The sequence below is a fragment of the Stenella coeruleoalba genome (genome assembly GCF_951394435.1).
Source record: "Stenella coeruleoalba genome assembly, chromosome: 3".
In the NCBI taxonomy this organism is placed as follows: domain Eukaryota; kingdom Metazoa; phylum Chordata; class Mammalia; order Artiodactyla; family Delphinidae; genus Stenella; species Stenella coeruleoalba.
Window position 1 is genome coordinate 119,538,179 of NC_137148.1, and position 25,712 is coordinate 119,563,890.

Here is a 25,712-nt window from a genome sequence, read left to right on the forward strand (position 1 = left end):
CTGAATCTTGACCTGGACTTATAACTTGCTTTGACCAATAGAACCTTTGATAATAGGTAGAAATAAGTCTAGGCTTTAAGAAGCTTTGCATGCTTCTGCTGGTTCTTTTGGAGCCCTGCTGGTACACTCTGAATAAGCTCTGGAGAGCCTGCTGGATAATGAGACAGGGCTGTTAGCCTTCATCACTACAGTCAACCAGCCAGCTGCCGCAGACACACTGAGTGAGCCCACCCGAAATCAGCTGAGCCTGGCCAGAGCAGCAGAACTGCCCAGCTGACCTGAAGACTCATGAGGAAAAAAAATGGGTATTATTTTAAAGGCATTAAATTTGGGGACGGTTTGTTATAGAGCAAGTACTACCTGATACAGCTATCAAACAAATTCACTTTGAGAAAGCAGAGAAAGTGAAACAAAGTTGCTCCTGAAACATGGCTCCAACACGGAAAAGCTTGTTGAAATAGAATAAATTTAGATATCAACATGAACAATTAGGTATTTGGAAATCTACATCCAGAAAGTCAAGTCCTTTTAATTGAGATTTAATTCATTTTGAATCATTAAAAAACTATTTTCTTAAAGTCCCTCTTTGAAGAGGTAGAAACTTTATACTGTAATATGACTTTTAGAGAGTTAATATTCTCTTTAAGAAGAAGCTAAAGATACATAAAGAGATCAGATGACAGAAGCAATGAACTTACTTATAAAACCGCAAAAGTTTGTCAAGACGTGAGAGGATTGCTCTTCTTCAGACAATTATCCTGATTTACCTTAACGGAGTTCCTAAGAGGTTCAAGTAGTGGAAGAGTGACTCAGAGTAGAGGAGTGTGGTGGGGAGGGAGGATGGAGTGGAGAAGAGCCAGAAGGGAAGCACTCTGCACTCATTTTAACAAAACATCCATCACATATGCATTTTTCAGTTCCTCTTCAAACTTACAGCCAAAAAATCTGATAATGGTACCAGAGGTGAAAGGCTCCATTATGTCACTATAATTACTCAGTTTGAAAGTTAAGGTCACAATGAAGCTAGTTTAAGAATTACCTTAATTAAAAACAGCTTATGAATAGCATGGTCTGGCATAATGGACACAGTCCTCAAGCAGGAACCTCTGGCATTTAAGGAGCTGTCTAATCTTAGCCATGTCACTAAAATTAGCTAACAGTTCACAAGTGCTTTACAACGGCCAGACACTGTGCTATGGGGTTTATACCCGTCATCTCATTGTGCCCATTTTAAAGGTGAGGGAACTGAGGGCTTACAGGGTTACAAACTTGCTCAAGGTCACACAACTGTTAAACAGTCATACCCAGAGAATTTGACTGCAGAGTCCTAATTCTTACCCACAGTACTGTCCTAACTGTACTTGGCCTTAGTTTCCTCATATGAAAAGTGAGGACTGGACAGAAAGACTGGCTTCCGCTGAAGTGAATGACAGGAGCACACCCCTTGGTGGTTTGTGTTTTAGGTAGTGATGGGGACTGGCACCCTTCCTGAACAAGGAATGCCCTTGGCGTACATGCCAACATCAACTACTCTGTCTATTCCTTTGCTGCTACACACAGATACAGAAACGGTGAAGCTAGTTTGGGAAACAGGTCTATCACCAACAAGCAGTTGCCCTCCCAGTAAAGGTCTGGCTGCCTTTGGGCTTTCTCTTCAGTGCCTGGCAGAAGTGGCACTAAATGCTGAATGAAGAGATAAATATTCCACAGCCTCTGCTGGAAAGAGCCTGAAATCGGACACCATTGTTTTAACATTTCCTACAAATATTTTAAATGTAACACCCATAAGACCATAAGCTTCACAAAGACAGAAACAACACTGGCCTTGCTCGCTGCTGTATCCTTTGCAACTTGACTTGTGCCTTGCACATAGTAACTGCTGAACACAAATGTTGTTACTGTTATTGCTGGTACTGGATTCTTACAGTTCCAAATTTGCCCTGACAGGGGTAAAATATATGACTAAAGGTAAAACCACGTTATTTGCTCTTCTTCTCTGTGGTTCTTTGTTTAAAAAGCCAACCTAAACTGAGTATCTTAAGTGCTAAGTGCTGTAGCATTAGCTTTGCTTGTCTTAAAAGAATGGATCTAGTTGAAGAGATAAATAATAAATAAAGAAAACAGTATTAATCCAACAAATAGTTACTGGGCACCTACTATGTGCTGTATCACTGACTTAGGTATAAAAACCTGTATGGTTAGTAGTTGCCATTGGATACCATCAGATGAAGGAAGAGGCTACTATGGGCTGGGCTACATAAAAGAAAGTGTACGAAGTTGAGTGGGCATCAAACTGGTCTAGAAGGTTACACAATGTTAAAAGCAGAGAGGATGAGGCTGAATTCCAGACTGCAGTAGTCCTCAGCTACATCATATGGCACGCTGGTATGTTGTGATCAATTTTAGGACTTGTGGCAGGGAATCTGTTATTAATAATGATTTACGTATTTTCATTATAAAGTAAAAACACTGCCAGCTTAGAATGATTTGCTGTAACCCTTGTGAAAGTAATTTGGAAATACCTGTCAAAAATGTAAGTGTATGTACCCTTGATTCAGCAACCCTACTTTGGGGGAATCTATGTTTAGAAACAAAGTTGCTATTTGTAAGGATACACAGAAAAGGGTGTCTATTGCAGCCTTGTTTGTAGTGGCAAAAATCATGAAACAACCTGAATGGAACATTGTACAACTAATTAAAAAGAATGGGATCTACATCTGTTTATCTGGAAGGATGTTCAGCGTGTACTGTTAGAAAAGCAGGCTGCAGAGAAACTGGTATATGATGATCCTATTCTTATTTAAAAACAAACAACCCAGAACGCTTTATATGTGCGTGTGTATGCTTATATGAGTATACAGAAATGTGGAAGGGGAAACAGGAAAGGAAAGGAAGGAAGAAAGAGGAAAGGAGAGACAATAAGGAAAAGTTTATTACATTTTCTTGGTATAATTTTGCTGAAGGGAATGAACACATCATTTTTGTAAGTTTTGAAAAGGCATTTGTGAAAATAGTAATAAACAAAAACCATCTTTAGAAGAGCCAATTCACAGACTATCCTATGATCTCAGTTACACTCAGATGTGCTTTCCTGGATATGACAGATCAGGATACAGCTGCATGAATTGTGCATAACCCACGTTCTCCAAGGGTTCTGGAGTATCCACGTGGCTGCTATTTGGCGTATGGGTTGTGGTGGAAGGAAGATGGAGAACCGCAATGCTGTAAGTAACAGAATCACAGACATTTTTTGATTAGGGGAATAACAGTGAAAGCAGTGCTGCAGTCAATTAGAATGAGGGTATGGCCAGTTTTTTTTTTTTGTTTTTTGTTTTTCTGTTGTGCTGGCTTCTCCGGGAACAGAAACTTAATTCCCCCCTGGTTTCCTGCCTTTGTCTCTTACTCCTCACCCAGTGTCAGGGTCTTTGTGGTCTCACAAGCATGTTTCTTATTATCCACTTCAATATTTTCAACTAAATTTGAAAGACCGATTAAGATCTCAAACTCAGGGTTTCTTCCTTTCTTTCTGAATTTAAATAACTAAATTAAATCTAGTTGTGTTGTTGTTCCGTTTAGGATTTCACTCTGAGACTTCTGAGAACGTTTATACATTTTAAAGACTGGCTTCAACAAGTCTCTCGTGTTTATGATATTCTGTTCTCTCTCTTCTATCCTAGTTGACTTGACAGCATATACCACTCTCTCCCGCCCCAATTTAAAGTTGTTGTCTCCTAATTCTCCAGCTATTCATTATCTTTTGTGGCTGCTCTCTTTGGATGCCTTCCAGAGCACTGTCCTTGGTCCTCCCCTCTTTTTTTCCTGAATACTAAAGCAGTTCATTCTTAAATGACCACATCTGATTTTCTGGCTTTAGCTAATACCTACTTACCTTACATTTTCTCTTTTCTGTGACTGTCTTTACCATATTAGGTTGAACTCTCCTACCACTCTTAGTGGAAGAGATAACTTATCTTACTAACTTTGAATTGCTGCTATATACCATAGATAGAAGAAGTCAAAACTATAGGTAGAATAAGTCAAATCTAAATAAGCTGAAGAACGATAATCTGGAAGTTCAAGCAAAAATAAGATACCTCCTCCCTTGGAGTATTCAGTCATTATACACACAGTTATCTGAAAAATGGGCAAATTGATTTCTTGCCTGACTTGTCTAGATAAATCAACACAAATGTACACATTAGATGTCTGCAAGCATAACCTCAATTCTTAAACAAGTGAAAAACATAAAGATGAAAGCTACAAAAGGTTACTAGCTTAAGCAGGATAAATTTTAAAAAGCCAAACCTCAAACTCTTCGTTTCAAAGCTTTGGTTACCCTAATTTGTCCAATGGTAAATGTACCAGAGTTGTTGTAAGACACTGTGAAAGAGCAATTCATTTCAAAGTCTTAGAGCCAACTTAAAGGCTGACAACCATTAAAAATAAAATTCTTTATGTACACTTTGTCTCTGGATACATAAGCGCTTACCCATCTTAAAACCTGTTTCCTATCTGGAGAAGATAACCTGGGCTACCATCTCTCTCAGTGATACTATCTGCTGACATATCCTTTCTCTGGAAAGACAGGAGTGCAATCCATCCTTATACATCTTAGTTTATATGTGAAGTTTGTTTATTCATACATTCAACGTGTATTTATTGAGGTCTTACTATGTGCTAGACACTCTTCGACTTGCTGGGATATAGGAATAAGCAAGGCACACAATATCACTGCTCTTATGGAACTCAGGTTTCAGCAGGTGAGCAGATAAGACACAAACAATTAGGTATATAATGTTGAGGGGAAGGGAAGAGTATGTGAAAGATGCTACTATTTCAGATAAAGCAGTCAGGCCTCTCTTAGGAGCTGATGTTTAAGTGGAGACCTGAATAAAGTGAGAGAAAGAGCCATGTAGATATCCGGGAGGAGAATGTTCCCAGGCATAAAATGCATCAGGGGACCTAAAAAGAGGATTATGCTTCTTCTAGAGAGTTAGGAGATATTCTTAAGTGACTAGAAGAAAAAGAAAGTCTTACACCAAGGGGGTATAACCTGAGGTTATGCACTAAGCACGCAAATCATGTTTTCTCCTCGTCTTATATCATGTAATGTATAGGATGACAACACTGTACATATTAGTTTCCTCCACAGGTGACGAAGTCTCCTGCTGGCTCATTCCCAACTACTCATTCCTCATCTAATCAGCTCATTCTTTCCATCTGTCTCAGACTCCTTGTTACCGCCTTTTTATCCCAAATAACTGAATCAACTCCTGTTTCCCATGCATCCACACACTCTCCTCCTCTATGAGGTTTCAGTTATGCCTTCTGGGGTAAGTGGACATTTCAAAAAGCAAAATGGATGTGGAAAGTTGTGGGGTGGGGTGCAGTGGGAGGCAGGGTGGAACAAGTATGAAGACCTCGAGAAGATCTGTGAAGTCGCGGTTGGGGATATCTCTCTTCTTTATCTGTGGATGCCCAATGCCTAGCTCAGTAAGTGTTTGCTGCTGCCAGAGCAGTTGGAAGGACCTTTGAGATGTTGTAGTTAACCTCCCACTCCACCCATCTCAAGAATTCCCTTCCTAGGACAGGCCTTTGTGGCTCGTCCACCTATTAACACAGTGTAACTAGGCTGCTTATATATTTCCCAGTATTCATACAGAAGCACTTAGGCATTCGAAAAATCAGATTCAACCAGACACTGGAACTGGCATTTAGAACTTCCATTTTCTTCTTCCATGGATTTCTTAGTTCTAACTTTTTCTTCCGGCTTCTCTGTTTTCTCTTTCAAATAGTGTCTTTGGTACCCCCCAAAGCACCGCACAGTCTTGTTAAGTGATTATTATCTTGTTAAGTGATTATTATCTTGTTAAATGATTATTATCAATTAAAGGATCACTCATCCCTAATATATTGAATTAGAGATTATTTCACCTATTTTTCTTACCTATCCTTTAGAAACATTTCTTCTTAGATTATATTCAAAACCTAGTACCCACTGACTGCACCGACACCAGCCCACTGTATGTGTCTAGTGATAAGAAACTGCCACTTAACGTGTTTCTGTACTCGGTTCTTTGTTATCTAAAGAGATTTATATCTTTGGTTTAATCCACTAAATTTTTCTGCAGTTTTTTTCAACCACTTTATCAAAAAGAAAAAAGTCAGTAAATAAAGTCAAGTGAGCTTCATAATTCTCCCAAATTTATGAACTTAGGATAAATTTTGGTATTCATTATAGTCAGAAGCTCTTTTTCTCACAGCTTTTCAAATTAAAGTTTCTTAATGACAAAGGATCTTTGCATACTTGATTGTACAAGAATACCAGACAGTAAAACAGAAAGGGGGGTATTCTGGCGTTTATTTAGAAAAAGATAACAATGTGATTGAAGTTATCAGTATGGCTATTAAGTTCAGATGGCGTTGAAAAGCTAACAAAAACCCCAAACTGAAAAATATATCAATGTAAAAAAGCGATCTTGGCACTAGAAAGTTTTAAATATATTAGTCCTTATAAAACTGGGATCCATGACCCTTCAGGGATTATACATAGTAGACACTGAAAAAGTCTTAGTGCTTGATAAATAGGAAATACCTCCATAGGCACAGATGTCCCAATGTACTTAAGCCAGTGAGGGTCATGCTGGTTTGAGCTCAGGAGACGTTGCAGAGCTTTAAGAATTCCACGTTGAATTTTTATAGTACTTTTTAATTTTCAAAGTAAACCACCATGCATAAGACTCGCAAGCAAGAATGCTGGGTGCTCTCCCTATTTTCCAGAAGCTGAAACTGTGACGGGGAGCCGTAAGTGACTACACAAATGTATGCAAGACAGCAGAGAGGCATGATCCCATTTCTCCTTTATATTTTGTTTACAAATTCACTGATGACAAATAAAAATTATTAAAGATCCAAGAGGGATTTCTAACACAATATCAAATATTTCCCTTCAGATCACTATTAAGTATTCCTATGTTTTTCTTTTTTTCTTTAAATGTCTCAGATTTCCCCACCTATAAAATTAAGGTAAATAACAGCTGCCTTCAATACTGCAAAGTTAAGGACAGAATCAGTAACAATATAGAAACTAGAATTAAAAATCTTCATAGCATTGTTAAGAGGTTTAAATGAGATGAATGCATACAAAGTCCTTAGCATAGTGGTGCCACAAAATTAAAGATTTTTAATGATCTTTTTTCCTAAGATTTTTAAGGTTAAAAATATATAGGAAAGAATATGGACAATATAGTTAACTTCAAAGTAACTTTCATAGAATACCTGCCTCATCTGTATTATGTTTCAGATCTCTACAACTAGAGACTAGATGTTGAGAGAAGCCTGCTGAGGAGTTTAGACTATTGAGAATTAGGTATTCAAAGTGTGATACCACTAACTAATTCTGTGATCTTTCTCTAGACACTTTCTATAGGTCTCATTTCTCATCTCAGAAATGAGAGTGTGGGGAGTAGATGAGCTCTCAACTCCCCTTAAGCTCTAATCTAAAATCATTGTACCAAACATAGAAAGCAAGCTTTGAGAACCCAAGAGCCCCACCTCTCTGGCTCTACCAACAACAGTGTTTACATATTATTTTCTATGTACCACCAACTACGTTATTTTAAATTATTATTTCATAAAAATACCAAATCTGGGTTCATTCTTGTCTTGTACTTCTTGATAATGTACAAAGACCCAGTTTTAGTATATCATTCCCTACCCCAGTTGCCTCCTTCACTAAAACAATAGGTTAAGAAGATTGTAGAATTTTAGAAACAGAAGTACACACACGTTTTGAAAATAATTCGTATATAATTGTAAAGAAAATATTTTGACTCTAAAACACCTAATTACTCAAGGTCATAGATTTGTTCAGCTCAGCCTGAGAACTCAAGTCTTCTAATTTTTGGTCTACTTCCTTCTACTATTTCTACTATTGAATAACTAAATTAAATTGTTTGGAAGGGATTTGAAGATTAGGGAAAAAAACCACCAAACTTGCAATTTATATCATCTTAAAATTAAGAAAACCCTTATCCCCAATAATTACAAAAGCACAAAAACAGTAAAACAACAACAAAGTAAAAGTGTCCATAGCAAACCGGTAGAGCTTTACAGTTCAACATGTGACAATCATAAGGTCATAAGTCACTGCATTGCCCCAACCAGCATGAAATAATAAAGCATGTACTAAGTTAGATGTCATTTCACAATAGCTTTAAAAAATTGGCTATCAAATATACTTTCATAATAGCCACAGCTAAATATTAAGAATAATTATGAAATCAACTAGAATAAAGGTTAATTTTATTGTAAAAAGAAAAGTTAACATTTATTGCAACAAACTGTATGTCCTAAACACTGCATACTTAAGTTGAACTCTCAAATTGTTAAAAAAATTAAAATTCCATGTAAGATAACGTGCTAAACATTTACAGCTAATCATATCATTAAACCTTTCTCTCCCCACAGATATTTTTGGAGCGCTAACAGCGTGAAAGAAAAAAATTCTAAAATAAGAGGCTTTCACTAAATTTGTTGTATTACAGATAGTTTTAATCTCGCTGAAACTTGCTCAAAAGAAAAAAAGTTTTAAAGCACTCAAAATTAATATTTGAGTTACTCTGGAAAAGTATGTTTAAGCATGCAGCTCTACTAAGATAAGTCATTAATATTTAAACTGGCCCAGAGATAAAATTAGGTGATGACACATCTCCATTCAAAATAATTGGCTTTAAGGACCATATTGCAATATAAATAGTTTAAATGACCATCTGGCAACTGCAGAATCCCATAATTTATTATATATATGTAACATAAATAAGAACTTATTTCCTTAACATTCCAGCAGAAAAATAAGCAACCCATGGAAATATATTACTAGAGAAGAGGGTTGTACTCCATAGTCAGATGACAGTGCATGTCAAAGTGCACTAGGAAATATAAAGTGGTTATATCAACATAACACATCATCCTTGTTTCAACTACATGCCAGTAATTAGATTGTTATTGATTAAATAGCAGCCTATAAAAATGGGGAAAATATGAACTTGATCTTAGCTGAAATATCTAAAAGGAATTAAAATCTCCATTCCATCTTTTTTTTTTTTTTTTTGGTAATAAAGTATAGCAAAAGACAACAACGTAATCCTATAAACATCTGGGTTATATTGCCACAATTAGCTTTAGATTTTTACCTCAGATAAAAGAAACTAAATTGTAATCCTGAAACACAGCCCTAAATTTTTCTTTTTTTAGTCCTCTGACTTCATGACAGCTGATCCAAATTGTTGGTTTTCGGAATTGCTCTTGATGTTTCTAAACTTATCTTCCACCTTTCCACATCTCCACCGCCCCTCCCTCTCTTGCCTGCCTTCCCCCAATACCCTCTAATTCACAAACTCCACTGGAAACCCGTATTCAAGGGACATTTGTGACGGTAGTGAGGAATAAAAAGGCAACCTGTCAAAATTAGGTGTCTGGGGGTTGAAATCACTCTCTACAACTAATTTTTGAAGCACTATAAAACTGCTTACTTTCTAAACTATAACTTACTGGGTAAAATCAATACAAAAATTACCATTAAAACTCACACTCTAATCCAGGCTAACATAAAAATGATCATGCACAATTCAAAGAGAGAGGAACACTTAACAGATCTTTTCTTTTTTTTTTTTCCCCTAAATGGAAGTTCCCCATAAGAATATTTTTATTTACTTGAAAATACAAAACACGAGTAGAACAAGCCAGAAGGAAATGAGAGCAGCTGGCTCTCTGAAGTTACAGAAGTAAGGAGAGCATGGGCTTCGAAACACTTCTATAGAGGTCAATAAGTAGTTGATTTTTTTCAGTTATAGTTTAATTCAACAAAATATTTCTTGAAAATTCTTTTGCAACACGATTTACCAATATACATTTTCCTTGACTCAGAAATATGGAAGCAAGTGCCCATTACTTTGGCAAATACCTGTAAAAACGGCATTACCCAATTACCAGGATATCCTCAGAAGGGTAAATGCTATTAGGCACAAACCTATTTTGTCTATTTAATTTGCTCAGATAAACAGCAGTACATAATGAGAACTTACTGCTCAGTAAAATTAGGTGTGATCTTAAAAGTAAGAAAAAGTGGGTTTTAAGAAATATGTCCCAGGCTTATTTTAAACCCAACGTAAATTAAGATTTCCTAACAACTAGCCTATTTCAATCACCTGCAGGCCAGTGTGGATTAAGACTTATAATCAACCAATTAATACAGATGTTCTTTCACATTAGTCACTCATACTAAAATAAACCCTTTTGAGTCAATCTCTCCTTCACTAAAATCTCAAAAAGCCCCTAAAGTGATCTCTACACACATATGAATTTTACTACTATTACAATTTGCATTTAAGCTACATTTATGGAAGGTATGTTTCAGAATAGGTCTTTCATAAAATTTATAAACAGTCAACATAATGTTGAAAGTGGTCAGATTAACTAAAATATCTGTAACATCAATAGATAAAACCAAAACAGCATTATAATACAAATTATTTTATCAGTTATAAAAATATAATGGACTAGCCAAAGAAACATCACAAGAAGTAATTTCAATAAAATCTGACCACACGCTAATCACACATTTCTATACTGGAGTCATTCCACACTAAATTGACACACCTGAATACACAATGTGTTTTACCTTGTGTTTTTTTTTTTCCTTTTACTAATATAGCCATAAAGAAGTAGAGGGTTTTAAGAAAAGGAAAAGATTATCATAAAGCTAAAAATACACAAAGAGCCAAAAGCAAATCTCCTTTAACATTCAGAAATCGTTTTATGAGTGAATATCAGAAACATTAAGGTTAAAAAAGACACTGAAACACTCACTGCCAGAACCTCTGGAAGGAGAGGAAAAAGGAAGTAAAGAAAGTATCCATAAAAAAGGGGGAAAATCAATAAAAATCTCTTCTTTATGCCTCCCTTCTCTGAGAAAACATTCAACATGATGTTAATTAGAAAAATGAAAAAGGGACAGAATTTGCTTCACTCATCCTATGCTTGTACAGGTCTTCATTTGCATTATGTTAATAAAATTAGACACAGGTGCAATTAATAATGAGATGTTAAAATCTACATAAATTTTCATAGCTTCATTAAATGGCAACCAACAGAGCCCTAAACTCCACCTAAGACTGAATTTACAAATTCATCTTGCGTCATTCTTTCTCTCCAATAATCATACTCTTCAGAAAACGATCAACTTTTTAACACTAAAGTTTCAACATAATCCCAATAAAAGCTCTAATTCCACCTGAAACCATTTACTTCTTTGCCTCTTTTCAGCAGTTTCACCATTAATGCTCAAGTAAAACAATGCTGAAAATCAAATCATGCAGAAATCTGCCTTCATCAATGTTACACGTTTATGCTAAATTTACTGAATTTCAGAATTTAAAAAGCATATTAAGGTAGAATGGCTAGTTCGTTTTACTTAAAGAATGTATTTGAGTATCAATGAGGTTTCTCTTGTTTTACTATCAACGAACTTAAACCTTAAAAAAAAAAACTTTACTATGCTCAATCATGACACTCATAATTTTACAATTTAACATAATAACTGGATGTTGTGCTATGTTGACACATCAGAAGGAATTGCCTTCCCTCCCAAAACAGAGTGTAAAGTGACTTTTTTCAAGCATACTAAGAAAAAGCAATTTTAGGTGACATCTTAAAAAGTCAAATTACAATTTTTGCTTTAAAAAAACTTAAATAGAAGGCAAGTTATTAGTGGATTTAATATTTCTATATCTAAATTCAGAAAGTCAGTATTCAGTATAGTTGTCTCAACATGTTGATTTACCTGCTGATTACTCAGGGTCACTGGCCTTAATGTTTGGCTGGAACCAAAGTAACATATAGAGAAAAGAAAGCAACCAATTTTAGTTATATCAAGGCTATTGTTTGGAAACAACAGGCTAATTCAATGATGGTGAAAAAGAAACATTGTTTCAATTTATTTGGAAGAAGCTTTGTTCTGGGTAATCACAGTTCCCGATGTTAATCCCATAAGGTACAAAATTTTCAAGCTTTCTCAAACTATCCTGTAAAGATATTATACCTTTTCATTAGGACACAAACTACTGATTATAATTCCAACTCACACATCGGCATAAAATAATCATTTCACTGGATATTAAAGAATCTTGAAAGAGCCACATCATCATTGCTTTGTCTACTATCATATGGCTGTTATGAGGCTGACACACTTTAAATGTTATAAACTACTAGAAAAAGTACTAAAATGATCTTTAATGATTTAAGGATAACTATATTCATCTAAGACTTACTCTCCAGATCCTAGATTCTATAGGGCTTAATGAAAGTTCACTGTGAATGGAAAATGATAAGTTCTTGTTCCATGCCTTTTTTACAGTAAGGAAAATGATAACATTACCATGCTGATTATCAGAACAAAAAGCATTAATAATCACCAAGCTTTTCCTAAGATATATGATTTTTCTTTGTACGATTCCATGTTTTATAAATCAATGTAAGTTTCCTACAGAAAGCTTAGTCAAACCAACTGTACTTACTCTTTCAAGACAAACAAGCACATTCAATCATCAATTCCACTGCCAAAAATTTGAGATTGAAAAATTTAAAACACAGCATGTCTTTTAACGTTTAAACACAACAGCTTATGCGATAACATCTCAAATCTCCTTACTGAAAACATTTTAAACCTTCAATTCAGAATGATAGCAATAAAAAGCTGAAGTGTTCTTCTAAGTAAAAGATAATTATTATTTTAATAATAGATTAGTAGGTAGTTTACGTTAAGACACACAAGAACCAAGGATTTTTTTTTCTTTTGATAAGAAACATCTAAGCCTTTTAAAGGAACAGAACATAGCCTAAATCTAAGTCTAAATTTTTTCCCCAACAAGCAAAGCTTCCTACTTAAAGAGGAAAGAAAAGAGACACCTCAGTATTAGAATATACCTTTATCAGAAAAAGCATTTTTAAAGAGAGTTTTAAATAAAATCTTCAATGACTAGTTAATGTGAACACGAATATTTAAGAACTTACAGTACTTACATACAAAGAAATCACTGTGTCTACTATGCCCTTCCTCCTCCCTCAAAAAAACCCACTGATTAATCAATCAATCTTGTGTCTCTACAATTACATTTTTATATTTTCCTTCACACCTAAAATGTGATATACATTTATCTGAACTGGGGGTGGGGGTGCAGGATAGAGAACTTAACTCCTAGGAAGATACACCTACATTTAGAACTTTCTCCTGGTAATTACATTTTAACAGACCTTTTTGAGGTCAAAAGGAAATGTCAATATACTTAAAAATGATGCAGAAAGAAGGAGACAGAGAAACAAATCAAACATAGCTGAGACTGAAGCTCAACAATGTTGGCCATCAGCTATCTACTTGAGAACTTGTAAGAACATTTGAAAGTAAAATCAAGCACCGTGTTGCCACCAATTCCTTTCTTAAAGAGACCAATCAGCAGACACAACTTATCTGCTTTAGGTCAGGAACGCTGTGGGCAAGTCCCACGTCTAACACTCTCGTCAGGTACACTGCGCACTGACTGCATTGCTTTAGCAATCTCAGAACTCAGATTCTTCAAGGTTCAGTTTGAAGAAAAGGGTTCATTGTTAGTACTTCTAATTTTTAACCCTTCAATCTCCTCAGGCTAACACTTCACAAATGTACAAATACAGCACAACGTTTGATTACGTGAAGTATTACGGGTGTTTTTCATCGTAGTGTAAGAGCATATTCTAAAACAGCTTTAAAAATATGCACAATAAATATATATTTCTAAACACTATACCCCCTTGAATTTACATATTTTTTACTAAAGACACCTGTAAATGAGCAGTATTCTTTTAAATTTTTACATAAAAATTTCTATTACTGGCCAATGGGATACTAAATACCATTATTTCAGGGGGAAAAAAAAAATACTGGGAAGGGTTTTGTACAGACCAATCACTTAGGTTTTCTACCATGCCTACTTTCAAGAGCCCGCTTAAACTTATTCACATGAAAAAGCACTTGAATTGTTGTCGAACACATTCAAATAAATGAATATTTAAATCTATCAATTGATCTTAAATGTACCATTCTCAAGAAACAGAAAGCATTAATCTTACCTTGAATAGCCATTAGAAAAAACCGATCGACCGGAGAAGTTCAAAGTCCCTAAGGAAGTCAAGTTATCATCTCCAGATCCCTGGCATCTATTCCAATTTTCTGAACCAACAGGAATTGGTGGAATGACATTAAAAATAGGTTTCTGATCCTGCTGTTGAGAAAGGGATGCTGTATTCATGTCATAGTGGTACATCTGTCCCCCAGAGGTACTCACACCATGAACAGAAATGGCAGACATTTTATTACCAATTATATTTGCTCCAGAAAAGCTGGCCTGACAATAAACTGGGCCCAGTTTCTCCTGCTTAATTACTCCAGGGGTGCAGAGTTCAATAAAATCTTCTTTTTCTGTTTTCACTTGGGGCAGTGGCACACTGTTAGGGCTTGATAAGATCAGATCTCCATTATCCTTAATTTTAGGTTTAGTGTCCAGTAAGACAAGAGGCTTACAGTCCTCTTTTGAGTTTCCTTCCAGAAGGAATGGATCATCCTCTCCTGCCAAAGGAGAAAGCAAACAGTTTTCATCTATCAAGAGGTCTGAGCTCCAAGGGCTCTCACTTGTCTCTTTACCTGGGGACCCAGAAGAAAACTCCAAATCCTGGAGTTTTTTCCTCCATATGTCAAAGGTGCTTTGGTCTGTGGTATACAACTTCACATTACCCCCATTAGTGCCAGTCTGGCCCTTCAAATTTTGCTGTTCTGAAGATACATCAGAGTGAGTTTTTGGAAACTCCTTCTCTGTGGGGGCAGCAGAGGCAGCAGCTGATGCTGAATTCTTGGGGTTCTCTGGAACACTGGTCGACCTATTGAGGTTTGCGATGCTTTCTTCCAGAAGCCGAAAGTCTGTTTCCCCAGAGGAAAGGCTCATTTGGCCCTGCTGTGGGAATCCCAGGTCATTTCCCATTACTTTTGTCTCTGTCTCTCCCATATACAGTCCCATTGATAGTGAAACTGCCTTGGACAGATCTGGCTGCTGCGCATTGCTTCCGGAGCCTTTTGGAAAATCAACCAAAAGTCTTTGCTGCTTGGAGTCAGCCTGAGAAGCAGCAGCCAGTGAGGGTGAAGATGCAGAAACCTTCACAGTAGCTCCTCCCCTTAGGGTTTTATAGAAGTCCATCACATTTCCCCTCTCTCGACTAAGCACACTGCTGGGGATTTCTTCTCTACTGGGGGGGCTTAATGATTCCTTGGGGTCCATCAGTGAATATCAGCTACAAAAAAAAGAGAGGGGGACATAATAAGCTATAAAATCACATTATCACCGTGATCCGATTAGTAAGAGCCTGTTAAATGAACCTTTTAGTTAATTCCGAATCTAATTCCTTGTTATCAGAAGAGTAGATTCTGACTTCCGTAAAATAAAAGCCGTGTCTCCTGCTCCCATTCAGTGTGCCACATTTAAAAGTACAATGCAGTCCATTTGCACAGCTGAGAACAAAACTGTATCAAACTAAGCCTGGCTATTCATCCTGCCACTCACAAATTGGTAACTTTGTTAATCACGGACATTATAATTCATTACATCTGTTTATTCTGAAGGTTCAAGTTGATGTCAAAGTATTTAATTAAAAAAAAGGAAGTATGATCATTGAAATTCCTACCTCTTTTCAACCAGTCAAGGCTGTTGGCTTTTCTGAGAACTAATAAACATAAAATCTGATAAACACTATGCTAGAATTCTCTATCTCTAATTACTCCCAATTCCTCTCCTACCGGCTGGTCACACATCCAAACCTTTTAGTACAATCTACTGGTGAACCATGCATTTTACTTGGAAGATAAACAATGATGGTCTGCTCATCTTCCAATAGGGTAGGAAAAGGCTCCTATTTTTAACCGATATTTCTTACTGAATGTGCCTAATAGTGCCTGCTTTCAAATTTTGGACATATGAAATGAAACACACTGTATACAAGCTAACTAAAATTTAGATTTAAAAAGGAATGTGTAGTAGCTTCTCATTACAATATTTTAAATACAGTATAAGAAATATAGCTCTCTCAAACCCTTACAACACAATAAAATCTAGATGAAGCTACATTTTCTTTTAAAACTGCTTAAGACCCTCAGTATGAAATACTATTATGTCTCTAAATTAAGATTTTCCTTTCCATATATCGAAGTATTGAAAAACAAAGGGAAAAATAACCACCCCAGAACTGTAAAATCACATTCATATAAATCCAAGTAAAATAATACAATGCTCAGAATAATTCTCCCTGCATTCTAAACCTTCACCTATCCTAATTCTGAGCCTACTCTCAAGAGGGTTAGGTTGCTAGAAGATTGTTGACAATCAAGATGTTTTAAGAGGCGGGCAGAGACTTTGATAAGCATATTTGCGACAGTATAGTCAAATCCTGTCCAATGAAAGGCAAGTTTTCCCGTATAGAGACTTTAAGAAGCATAAACTTCACTGGCCCTCGCTAAAAGTGGAGCGTGATGAAGGTAGACAGAGAGGTGGGGACGTGCCACTACAAATCTTGAGGTTGAGGGTAAACTGCTTATCTCCCCGCCCCTCCGCCGTGTTTAGCTGATAACGATCTCTAAACACAAGGTATCAAATGGAGCCTAATGAATTTCCACGCCACTCTGACAGCTGCCTTCAAACTCGAAACCAAAACAATACTTCATAAAACGAAACGATCCCTCAAACGATTTTATCCCCCCGTTTAAATTGCAAATAACCCTGTCACAGTAATTGGCCTTAATGAACCATGCCAAGGGGTCTTAAGCAGCATTACAAGGCTGCAATTACCAAGTCTGCAACCTCAAAACGTCCGACTAGCGCTTGTCAAAAATCGCACCACGAAACTATTATGGTTCGGGAGGGTCTTCTTCTAAAAGGGGCCACTTCAAAACGTCAGGAGCGAAGTGATGCCAAGCGCTAAAGAACAAACCCTCGCGGGGCGGGGGGGGGGGGGGGTAGAGAAAAGCGCGAGGTTAAAAAAGAAATATGTCCAGACCTGTTGAGTTCTTTCTCCGACACGCCCACTTCTACCAGATAACACCAGCCCTGGCCGAAGTCTCCGAGTAGCAGGCTGTCAGCCCCCTGCGTGTGTACACGCGCGCACACACACACACTCACACACACCCCTGCGCGCCCGCCAGAAAGGAGACGCACTGGAGCCTCGACACAAACCCTGCTCGCGCTCGGGCGCTCTAGGGTGGAGCGGACAGAGTCGGGCGAGCAGGATTCAGACGCGGCTCAGCGTTCACCAAAAAAATGGGTGTCTGGGAGGCCCCCTGGGAGGGAAAAGAAAAGGGACTTGGGGAAGAAGGAAAAAAAAAAAGAGAGAGAGAGAGAGAGACCAGGATTCCTCACCAGCGAACGAGAGCCTGGAAACCCGGACGGCTCGACGAGGCTCCACTCGCAGAGAGCTCGGGTTCCTCCCCCTCGGCCAGGGGACGGCGGTCCAGGGAGAGGAAGAGGCCAGCGCTGTCACCCGCGCGCTGCCCTGTCGTCACCGTCCCCCGGCCCTCGCCAGCCCCCACCCCCACTACCCGAAGCTAATAAAACTTTGCAGGCTCCCGCGGCGCCCCCGAACGGCCTCCCGGCCCCGGCCCGCACCTCGGGGAGCGAGCGCCCGTGGGGGCCCAGCCCCCGGCCCTCCCCTCCCCTTACCTCTGCCGGCGGCGCCACTCACCCCACACCGTCCGCCGCTCCCACCGCAGCCGAGATAAACAACTTAGCGTGTGAAAGCAGGAGGAGCGGGAGCGAGAGATTTTTTTTCTCTCTAAAAAAAGGAAGTAAACAGCCGCCCCCTTCTCCATGGGGGGAGGGGAGAGCCCCTATTTGAGAAAGTCTCCCATTTCCCGGCTGACAAGCCAGCTCCCCGCCCCGCGCCCGTCTTCGCGGGCCGGGGCTCTCGGGCGCGCGTCCTCCGTGCCGGCGCCCCGCCGCTCCCGCCGCTCCGGCTGCTGCGTCTCTTTCCACCCACTAGAATCCGTCCCCGACGGGCGGGCGGTGACTGGGGCTCCCCTCACAGACTCGAGCTCGCAAAATGGAGGAGGAGGAGGAGGAGGGGAGGCAGCGCGGACAAGCGAAAGGGCCGCCCGGCCGCTGCAGACGAGCGGGACCGAGCTGGGGGCGGGCGGAGGCGGCGCCGCGGCGCGCACACACTCGCACACACACGCGCTCCCACCCCACCCCCGGCCGCTCCCCGCCCGAGGGGCCGCGCGGCGGCGCGGGGAACGGTGCAACCTGTTGGCGACGCTAGGCAACTGCAGGGGCGGCCGCGGCCCCCGCCCCCACGCCCTCCGCGCGGGCCCCGCCACCCCGGCCGCGACGGCGCCTGCCCGCCCGCGGCCCCCCGGCACGGCCCCCGCCGAGGCTGCTTCCTGGGCGCCCGAGGCTTCTCCTCGACCCCCACCCCTCACCCCCCAGGAAAAAGGAGAGGAGGCGGCGGCGGGGGCCGACCTGGTCTTTCTGGGGCGGGCTTCGGAGGGAAGCCGAGTTTCTCTAGTTTCTCTTCTCGCTGCTCCTTCCCGCCCCAGCCCAGCTCTGCGACTCCCGACCCACTCCGGAGCTCGCCCGGTCCCTCGGCAGCAACCGTCAGCGCCCCTGCGGGTGACAGCGGGCTGGCTGGGGGAGCCGGGGCGCGGCCCGCAGCAGAGCCGCGAGGGTGGTCCGCGCCGCCGCCCCCGGGCCGAGTTGAGCGAAGTGTGTCACTTCGCACGAGGCTACAGGGTTGCACGGAAACGGTGCAGCGGCGTCTCGGCCCCTCGTAGGGCCGGACGGCCAGACACGCCCTCTGGGGAGGCTTCAGGGAGGGGAGGGCAGGGAAGGGGGTCGGCGCATACATACTCTGGGCCGGGGGGGAGTCGCGTGCCGGCGGTCCCCCACCCCCGCATCGTCTGGGCGGCCCTGCCTGCAGCCGCCGCCGCGTGCTCGCACCGGGAGAGAAGTTGCAAAGCAGAACCCACCCTCCCCTGCGCCCCGACTGTCCCCCACCCTCTTCTCCGAGCCTGCGAGGCGGCGGCGGCGGCGGCAGAAGGAGGCACCGCCTGCCAAGTTCAACCCCCATCTCTCCCTCCCTCCTAGCGCGCTCACACTTGAAGGAAGTTGCACGCCAAATGCAAAACCTCCAGCGAACTGGATTTCTTTGCATTTTTAAATTATTATTTTTAAGGAAAGCGGGAGGTGGCAGGCTTAAAAGCAAGTTGCAAGCGAAACAGTAAGTTGCTTGCACAGTACGCCCTCCTTCCCCCACCCCAACTCCTGACCTCTCCTTCCACCCCCTTCGGGGCCCACGTCCAAGTTTCCCGCGGAGGCCTCTCCCCCGAATCTTGACATTTGCTGCACTCGCCTCAATGCGTCGCCCACCCTTTCGTGTTCGTGGGACCCCCATCCCTCCAAATAAAACAGAACACACGCAGCTTTAAAATGTCAGCATTAAACTCCTTCCAGCTCTTCCCGTTACGCGCCTCCCCCTCTGTCCGAGGGAAGCACGTGGCCTGTCCCCAACGAAAGGGGAGTGGGGCGAGAGGAGTCCGCGCCGGTGGCCCCCGCCCCAGCCCCCTTCCCCAGCTCGCCGCGTCTGGAGGGCTTGGGCGACGCCGGGATCGAGCCGCCTACCTTGGGCGGCACATATTATGATTTGTGTGACTCGGAGGAAGGTTGTGCTGTGTTGCTTTAGGGGTTGGGGAGGTAACTTTTGCGACCCCACAGGTGACAGCGCTTGCCAGCTGCAGCCGGGGTCGGAGGCTGCCGCAGCTCCACCTAGCTCTGCCCGGGCGCCCGGCCGCGCTCAGACCGGCGGCAGCTGCTCTGCCCTGACATCTTGCAGAGGATTTGGGGGGAGTGCGTGCCGGAAGCCGCCTGCCGCCATCTTGGTAAAGGCAGCTGACACCGCCCGGCCGCGCGTCCACCATCTTGGCCAAGGTTCTCTCTAGCGGGCAGCCTAGGTTGCCCTCTCTCGGTTCTGGGGGTGTAGGCGCTGCCCCGTGTGTCGTTCGAGATGACGGGAGAGAACTAGGCTATTAGCGAGCCGCCCGCCCGAAGGCGATCTGCGCGGGCCGCCTCCAGATGATGCCAGGGCCGCCATCTTGGCAAAGGAAGATACGCTCACAGCCTCGGAAGAGAGAAGGGAACCAAGACCTTTGCCAACCCTCAGCCAACCCTGGCTGCTAGAACCCTCAGCCAGGAGAATTTTTATGAAGAAAGCCGAGCAACCCAGTTGTTAACAAAACCCCTCTGGATACAGACGAGATGATTCCTCTTTTCTTTCCCTTGGTTCAAGTCAACTGGAGGGAAGCCCCTGTCTTGGGTGCTCATAGTGGATAGTAAATGAGAATTGACTCGAGAACGCTACTTAGCCTACCTGCCAGGTGTCCTGCCTTCTGAGTCTCAAATATTAGAATCAGATGTCTTTGCTGCATTGGGTCCCCAAACAACCAACAGCTTCATGAAAAAAAAATCAAGACTCAAACCTACAATACAAAATGTTATGCATGTTTTAAAAATGAGTTAAGTAACGTACCGAAATTATCATCCTTGTACATCTGCTTAGAATAGTAGGAACTATTTATATATGTAGTATATTACATATAATAATTTGTACATATATATGTAAAGGGACCATAACAGATACCTAATCAAGTACCTCTTCCCATACCATAAACCTGTTGCATAGTTGAATCTGTGCTCTAAAAGAAATCCACCTCATCTCTCTTACCTGTTCACATTGTAGGTGGTGGATACCCTGCTTTTAAACAACATCCGCTTTTATAAGAGTTCCCAGTTAACTTTCTCCCCACTCATTTTTTCCTGCAGGTCCAGTGGATAACTTTAAAATGGGAGAGGACACATCATTTCAAATTAAAAATCACCCTTGAAAACACTTTCAATGGAGCAAAAGTGTGGAATTTTCCTGATTTTTTCTTTTCAGTGGTCTAAATATGCCTGTTAATTTTTTAATTTGATAGAAAAAAACTCTCATTCTTTAGTCTTGCATGCTCATTTGAAAGCATGCACAAACTGTAGATTAGCCCAGTGTTTGCTTTTCAGAGTTAGAATTGTGCTTTATGGCTAACATTTATTGATTAACCCAACAGACACATACACACACGTCTGCTGCCCACTTCTGCTGACAATAGCTGAATGGATAGGTATTACTCTAATTTTTCAACATGAGGAAACTGAGGCTTACAGAGCTTGAGGTGTATCCAAGACCACACAGCTAAGCATGGAGGATAGAAATAGACACTATTAACGAGATTTTTCTTCACTGATCTTGTAACTTCCATGAAAGAGTATGTAAATTCCATGATAGGCTTGCAGTAAGTGTGTATGGAATTTAGTTCAAGAAATGAAATCCAGTGTACCAGAAAAGACATGAGATTAAGCATTGTAATAACAACAGCAATTCTAACAGTAGTTTATATTTATTGAACTTCTGCTATCTGCCAGGCACCATTGAAAGTGTTTTATATATACTATCTTAAATCTGTAGATATGAAAATTACTAATCTGTAACCCTGGGAAGTTATAATTACTACAGGAGAAGAAATAGGATGAATCCCCGTCTGAGGGGGAATATATTTGATTGTCTCAGAAGCAAAGGTGAGAATGAAGGTAATATATCCAAACTCAATCAAGGCAAGAACCTTTTCTGTCTTGTTCATTGCTATATGTCCCACTCCTACAACACAGACCAGTACGTAGTTATAGTAAAACATTCAGTCAACTAGTCATAATATCACTTTTACTGAATTGTTGTGGAGGCCAAATGAGTTAATGAAATGTGTACAGGTAGTACTCAAGATCCTCATTTTAACTGTCTTACGTTTAAACACCCGAGTACTCCTTCCTAAAACAAACAAAGACCTATTACTGTTTGTTCCTATACTGTCCTGTACTTTGGTAGCACATTACAGTGATAGTTTGTTATTTCTGGATTCATTTGTTAAATTTCTGTGTCCTCCACTAGAATATAAAAGCCCTGTGGTGGCAGAGCCTGTGTCTGTCTTTTTCATCGCTATATCACTAGCGCATAGTAGGTGCCCAGTGGATATCTGTTAAATGAATGAGTGAAGGAAGGAAGGAAGGAATGGAAAGGGTCTGAGACTGTGTCCTAAGGTCAATAAAACCTTAAACCTGAATAGTAACCAAACCACTTTTTACATTTATATAGCAGTTGATATATTATCCAAGTGAGTTCTCCCATTTTGTTCATCTCTTGTATCATTTCTATTAAAATAATCCAGGCCTCACTGCCAGATTACTCCTCCAAATCAATGAAATCCTGTCATGCTCCTGCTCAAGTATCTACAGTAAATCCCTATGCCAGTGTACACAGATCTCAACTCCCATTCTGGTATGTACTTAAGACCACCGTTTTCACTTGCCCCTTCGTAGAGGGTAAAACCTTCTCACTGATGGGACTGGACTGGTATTTAATTCAATTAAAAAGTCAGTTAAAAAATAAACAGTTGGGCTTCCCTGTTGGCGCAGTGGTTGAGAGTCTGCCTGCCGATGCAGGGGACACGGGTTCGTGTCCCGGTCCAGGAAGATCCCACATGCCGCGGAGCGGCTGGGCCCGTGAGCCATGGCCGCTGACCCTGCGCGTCTGGAGCCTGTGCTCCGCAACAGGAGAGGCCACATCAGTGAGAGGCCCGCGTACCGGAAAAAAAAAAAAAAAAAAAAAAAAGTTAAAGCAAGGGAATCTTAAAAAAAAAATTATACTTGGAAATTTTAAGCTTTAAAACCTACAACCTGTGATTGAACATTTATTTTCTAATCCTCTGATGAAGGTCTAAAGCTTTGGGGAGCCCACTGACTGGCGTTCCATGTTTTCATTCATGTATAAACTGTACCCACATGGCATCAGTACAGCATAGCTGTTAAGAGCCAGACTGGCTGGCTGGCCTCCACCACCTCTATGAAGAATGTAACCTTGGGCAACCTAACTCTCTGTGCCTCAGTTTCCATCATCTATAAAATGGGGATGATAATAGTATTAATTCAAGTTATTATAAACAGTAAACAAGTTCAATATATGTGAAGTGCTTAGACTAATTCCTGGGGTATATTAAGTGTTCGATCATCATTAGCAATTATTATTAATATGTAGTATTACGATTTCCCCAGTTTTCTTTAAAGAGCAACAAATTAAAATACTTACAAAATGAGTGTAGATTTCTAAATTTTTATGGTTCATCCCCCCTGCCCTTGCCACAGTCTTTTAAAGTAGTCTTACATCCACCTAGTTTGACAGCAGTTATTTATAGGGCGTTTTTCCATTTAGATTTTATAGAACAACAACTATTTCTTCTATTACTCATATTTCATCATTTTACTTAATATTTAATTAAATCAAGTAATTACAAGAACGACACAAATGGAATAAACATATTTTTTGGGGAAAAAAACTCCCAAAACACCAGGAAGTGTTGGTAAGCACAGAGCATAACTGGTGGGAACAGCAATGTGTGGAGTACAGGAAGTAATCTCGGCTCCAGTGTTCAGCCTGCCCTGCATCAATCAGTATGTTTTCCAGGGAGAATGGAGAACCTGGATTACTTGAGATGAATGCATTCAGTAGTTTCAGTTAAGAGACAGCCTGATGAAGAAAGAGCACAGCGTATACCACATTCATTCCCACCTTTACTGTTGTTTATCACATGTTTCCTTTGACATAAGGAGACCTTGTAACTTATTTTCCTATAGCCCATGATTCCTTGTCGTGGCTGTAGTTTCCATTGATTCTATCATCCTATCCCTCCACCCCACTTTAGATCTATGATATCAAATGAAAATGGGAATCAAATAAATTTTTATATGTATTAATAATTTTGAATATGATAGTCCATTGAATATGTTAATTTTATATTAAGCCAACACGAGCATCTTATGTGGGTTGTCAGAACTTATTTTAAAAAAACTGTCCCTGGAATGTCTCTGTGTGTCTCATGGTTCTGTTCAGAATCAGCTAGGACCCCATTTGACAAGGACATCTTATTGCCATGTGGCTGACAGGGTCTTGGTGCTACAGCCAGGTGTCAGGCCTGTGCCTCTGAGGTGGAAGAGCCAAGTTCAGGACATTGGTCCACCAGAGACCTCCCAGCTCCACGTATTATCAAACGGCAAAAGCTTCCATCTCAACACTAAGACCTAGCTCCACTCAACGACCAGCGAACTACAGTGCTGGACACCCTATGCCAAACAACTAGCAAGACAGGAACACAACCCTACCCATTAGCAGAGAGGCTGCCTAAAATTATACTAAGTTCACAGACACCCCAAAACACACCACCATACATAGTCCCTCCCAGCAAAAAGACAAGATCCAGGCTCATCCACCAGAACACAGGCACTAGTCCCCTCCACCAGGAAGCCTACACAACACACTGAACCAACCTTAGCCACTGGGGGCAGACACCAAAAACAATGGGAACTACGAACCTGCAGCCTGTGAAAAGGAGACCCCAAACACAGTAAGTTAAGCAAAATGAGAGGACAGAGAAACACACAGCAGATGAAGGAGAAAGGTAAAAACCCATCAGACCAAACAAATGAAGAGGAAATAGGCACTCTACCTGAACATTAATTCAGAGTAATGATAGTAAAGATAATCCAAAATCTTGGAAATAGAATGGAGAAAATACAAGAAACGTTTAACAAGGACCTAGAAGAACTAATGAGAAAACAAACAGTGATGAATAACACAATAAATGATATTAAAAATACTGTACACGGAATCAATAGCAGAATAACTGAGGCAGAAGAACACATAAGTGACCTGGAAGATAAAACAGTGGAAATAACTGAGCAGAATAAAGAAAAAAGAATGATAAGAAATGAGGACAATCTGAGAGACCTCTGGGACAACATTAAACGCACCAACATTCGAATTATACGGGTTCCAGAAGAAGAAGAGAAAAAGAAAGGGACTGAGAAAACATCTGAAGATATTATAGTTGAAAACTTCCCCAATATAGGAAAGGAAACAGTTGAGCCCAGGAAGCACAGAGAGTCCCATACAGGATAAATCCAAGGAGAAACACACCAAGACACATATTAATCAAACTATCAAAAATTAAATACAAAGAAAAAATATTAAAAGCAGCAAGGGAAAAAAAAACAAATAACATACAAGGGAATCCCCATAAGGTTAACAGCTGATCTTTCAGCAGAAACTCTGCAAGCCAGAAGGGAGTAGCAGGACATATTTAAAGTGATGAAAGGGAAAAACCTACAACCAAGATTACCCAGCAAGGATCTCATTCAGATTCGACAGAGAAATTAAAACCTTAACAGACAAGCAAAAGCTAAGAGATTTCAGCACCACCAAACCAGCTTTACAACAAATGCTAAAGGAACTTCTCTAGGCAAGAAACACAAGAGAAGGAAAAGACCTATAATAACAAACCCAAAACAAGAAAACGGTAAGAGGAACATACATATGGATAATTACCTTAAATGTAAATGGATGAAATGCTCCCACCAAAAGACAAAGACTGGCTGAATGGATAAAAAAAACAAACACCTGTATATATGCTGTCTACTAGAGACCCACTTCAGACCTAGGGACACATAGAGACTGAC

General features: G+C 40.7%; 1 protein-coding gene across 17 annotated transcripts in view; it reads right to left on the reverse strand.

The window, feature by feature from the left end:
* The window catches only part of NR3C1 (nuclear receptor subfamily 3 group C member 1), an 807,313-nt gene that overhangs the window by 113,740 nt on the left and 667,861 nt on the right, over positions 1–25,712 (reverse strand). For 9 of the 17 annotated variants that reach the window (XM_079916194.1, XM_079916195.1, XM_079916193.1 and 6 more), the window contains 2 exons: positions 20,488–20,596; positions 14,164–15,375 (listed from right to left, as the gene is read on the reverse strand). In XM_079916194.1, coding sequence (XP_079772320.1) covers positions 14,164–15,362 — 1,199 coding nt within the window. In that variant the 5' untranslated portion in view covers positions 15,363–15,375; positions 20,488–20,596. Of the gene's footprint in view, positions 1–14,163; positions 15,376–17,130; positions 17,237–17,306; positions 17,448–17,489; positions 17,629–17,789; positions 18,477–18,584; positions 18,928–18,971; positions 19,053–19,742; positions 20,201–20,487; positions 20,597–25,712 lie in introns of those variants that run through there. The other 8 variants (XM_079916190.1, XM_079916189.1, XM_079916186.1 and 5 more) reach the window with 8 other exon arrangements.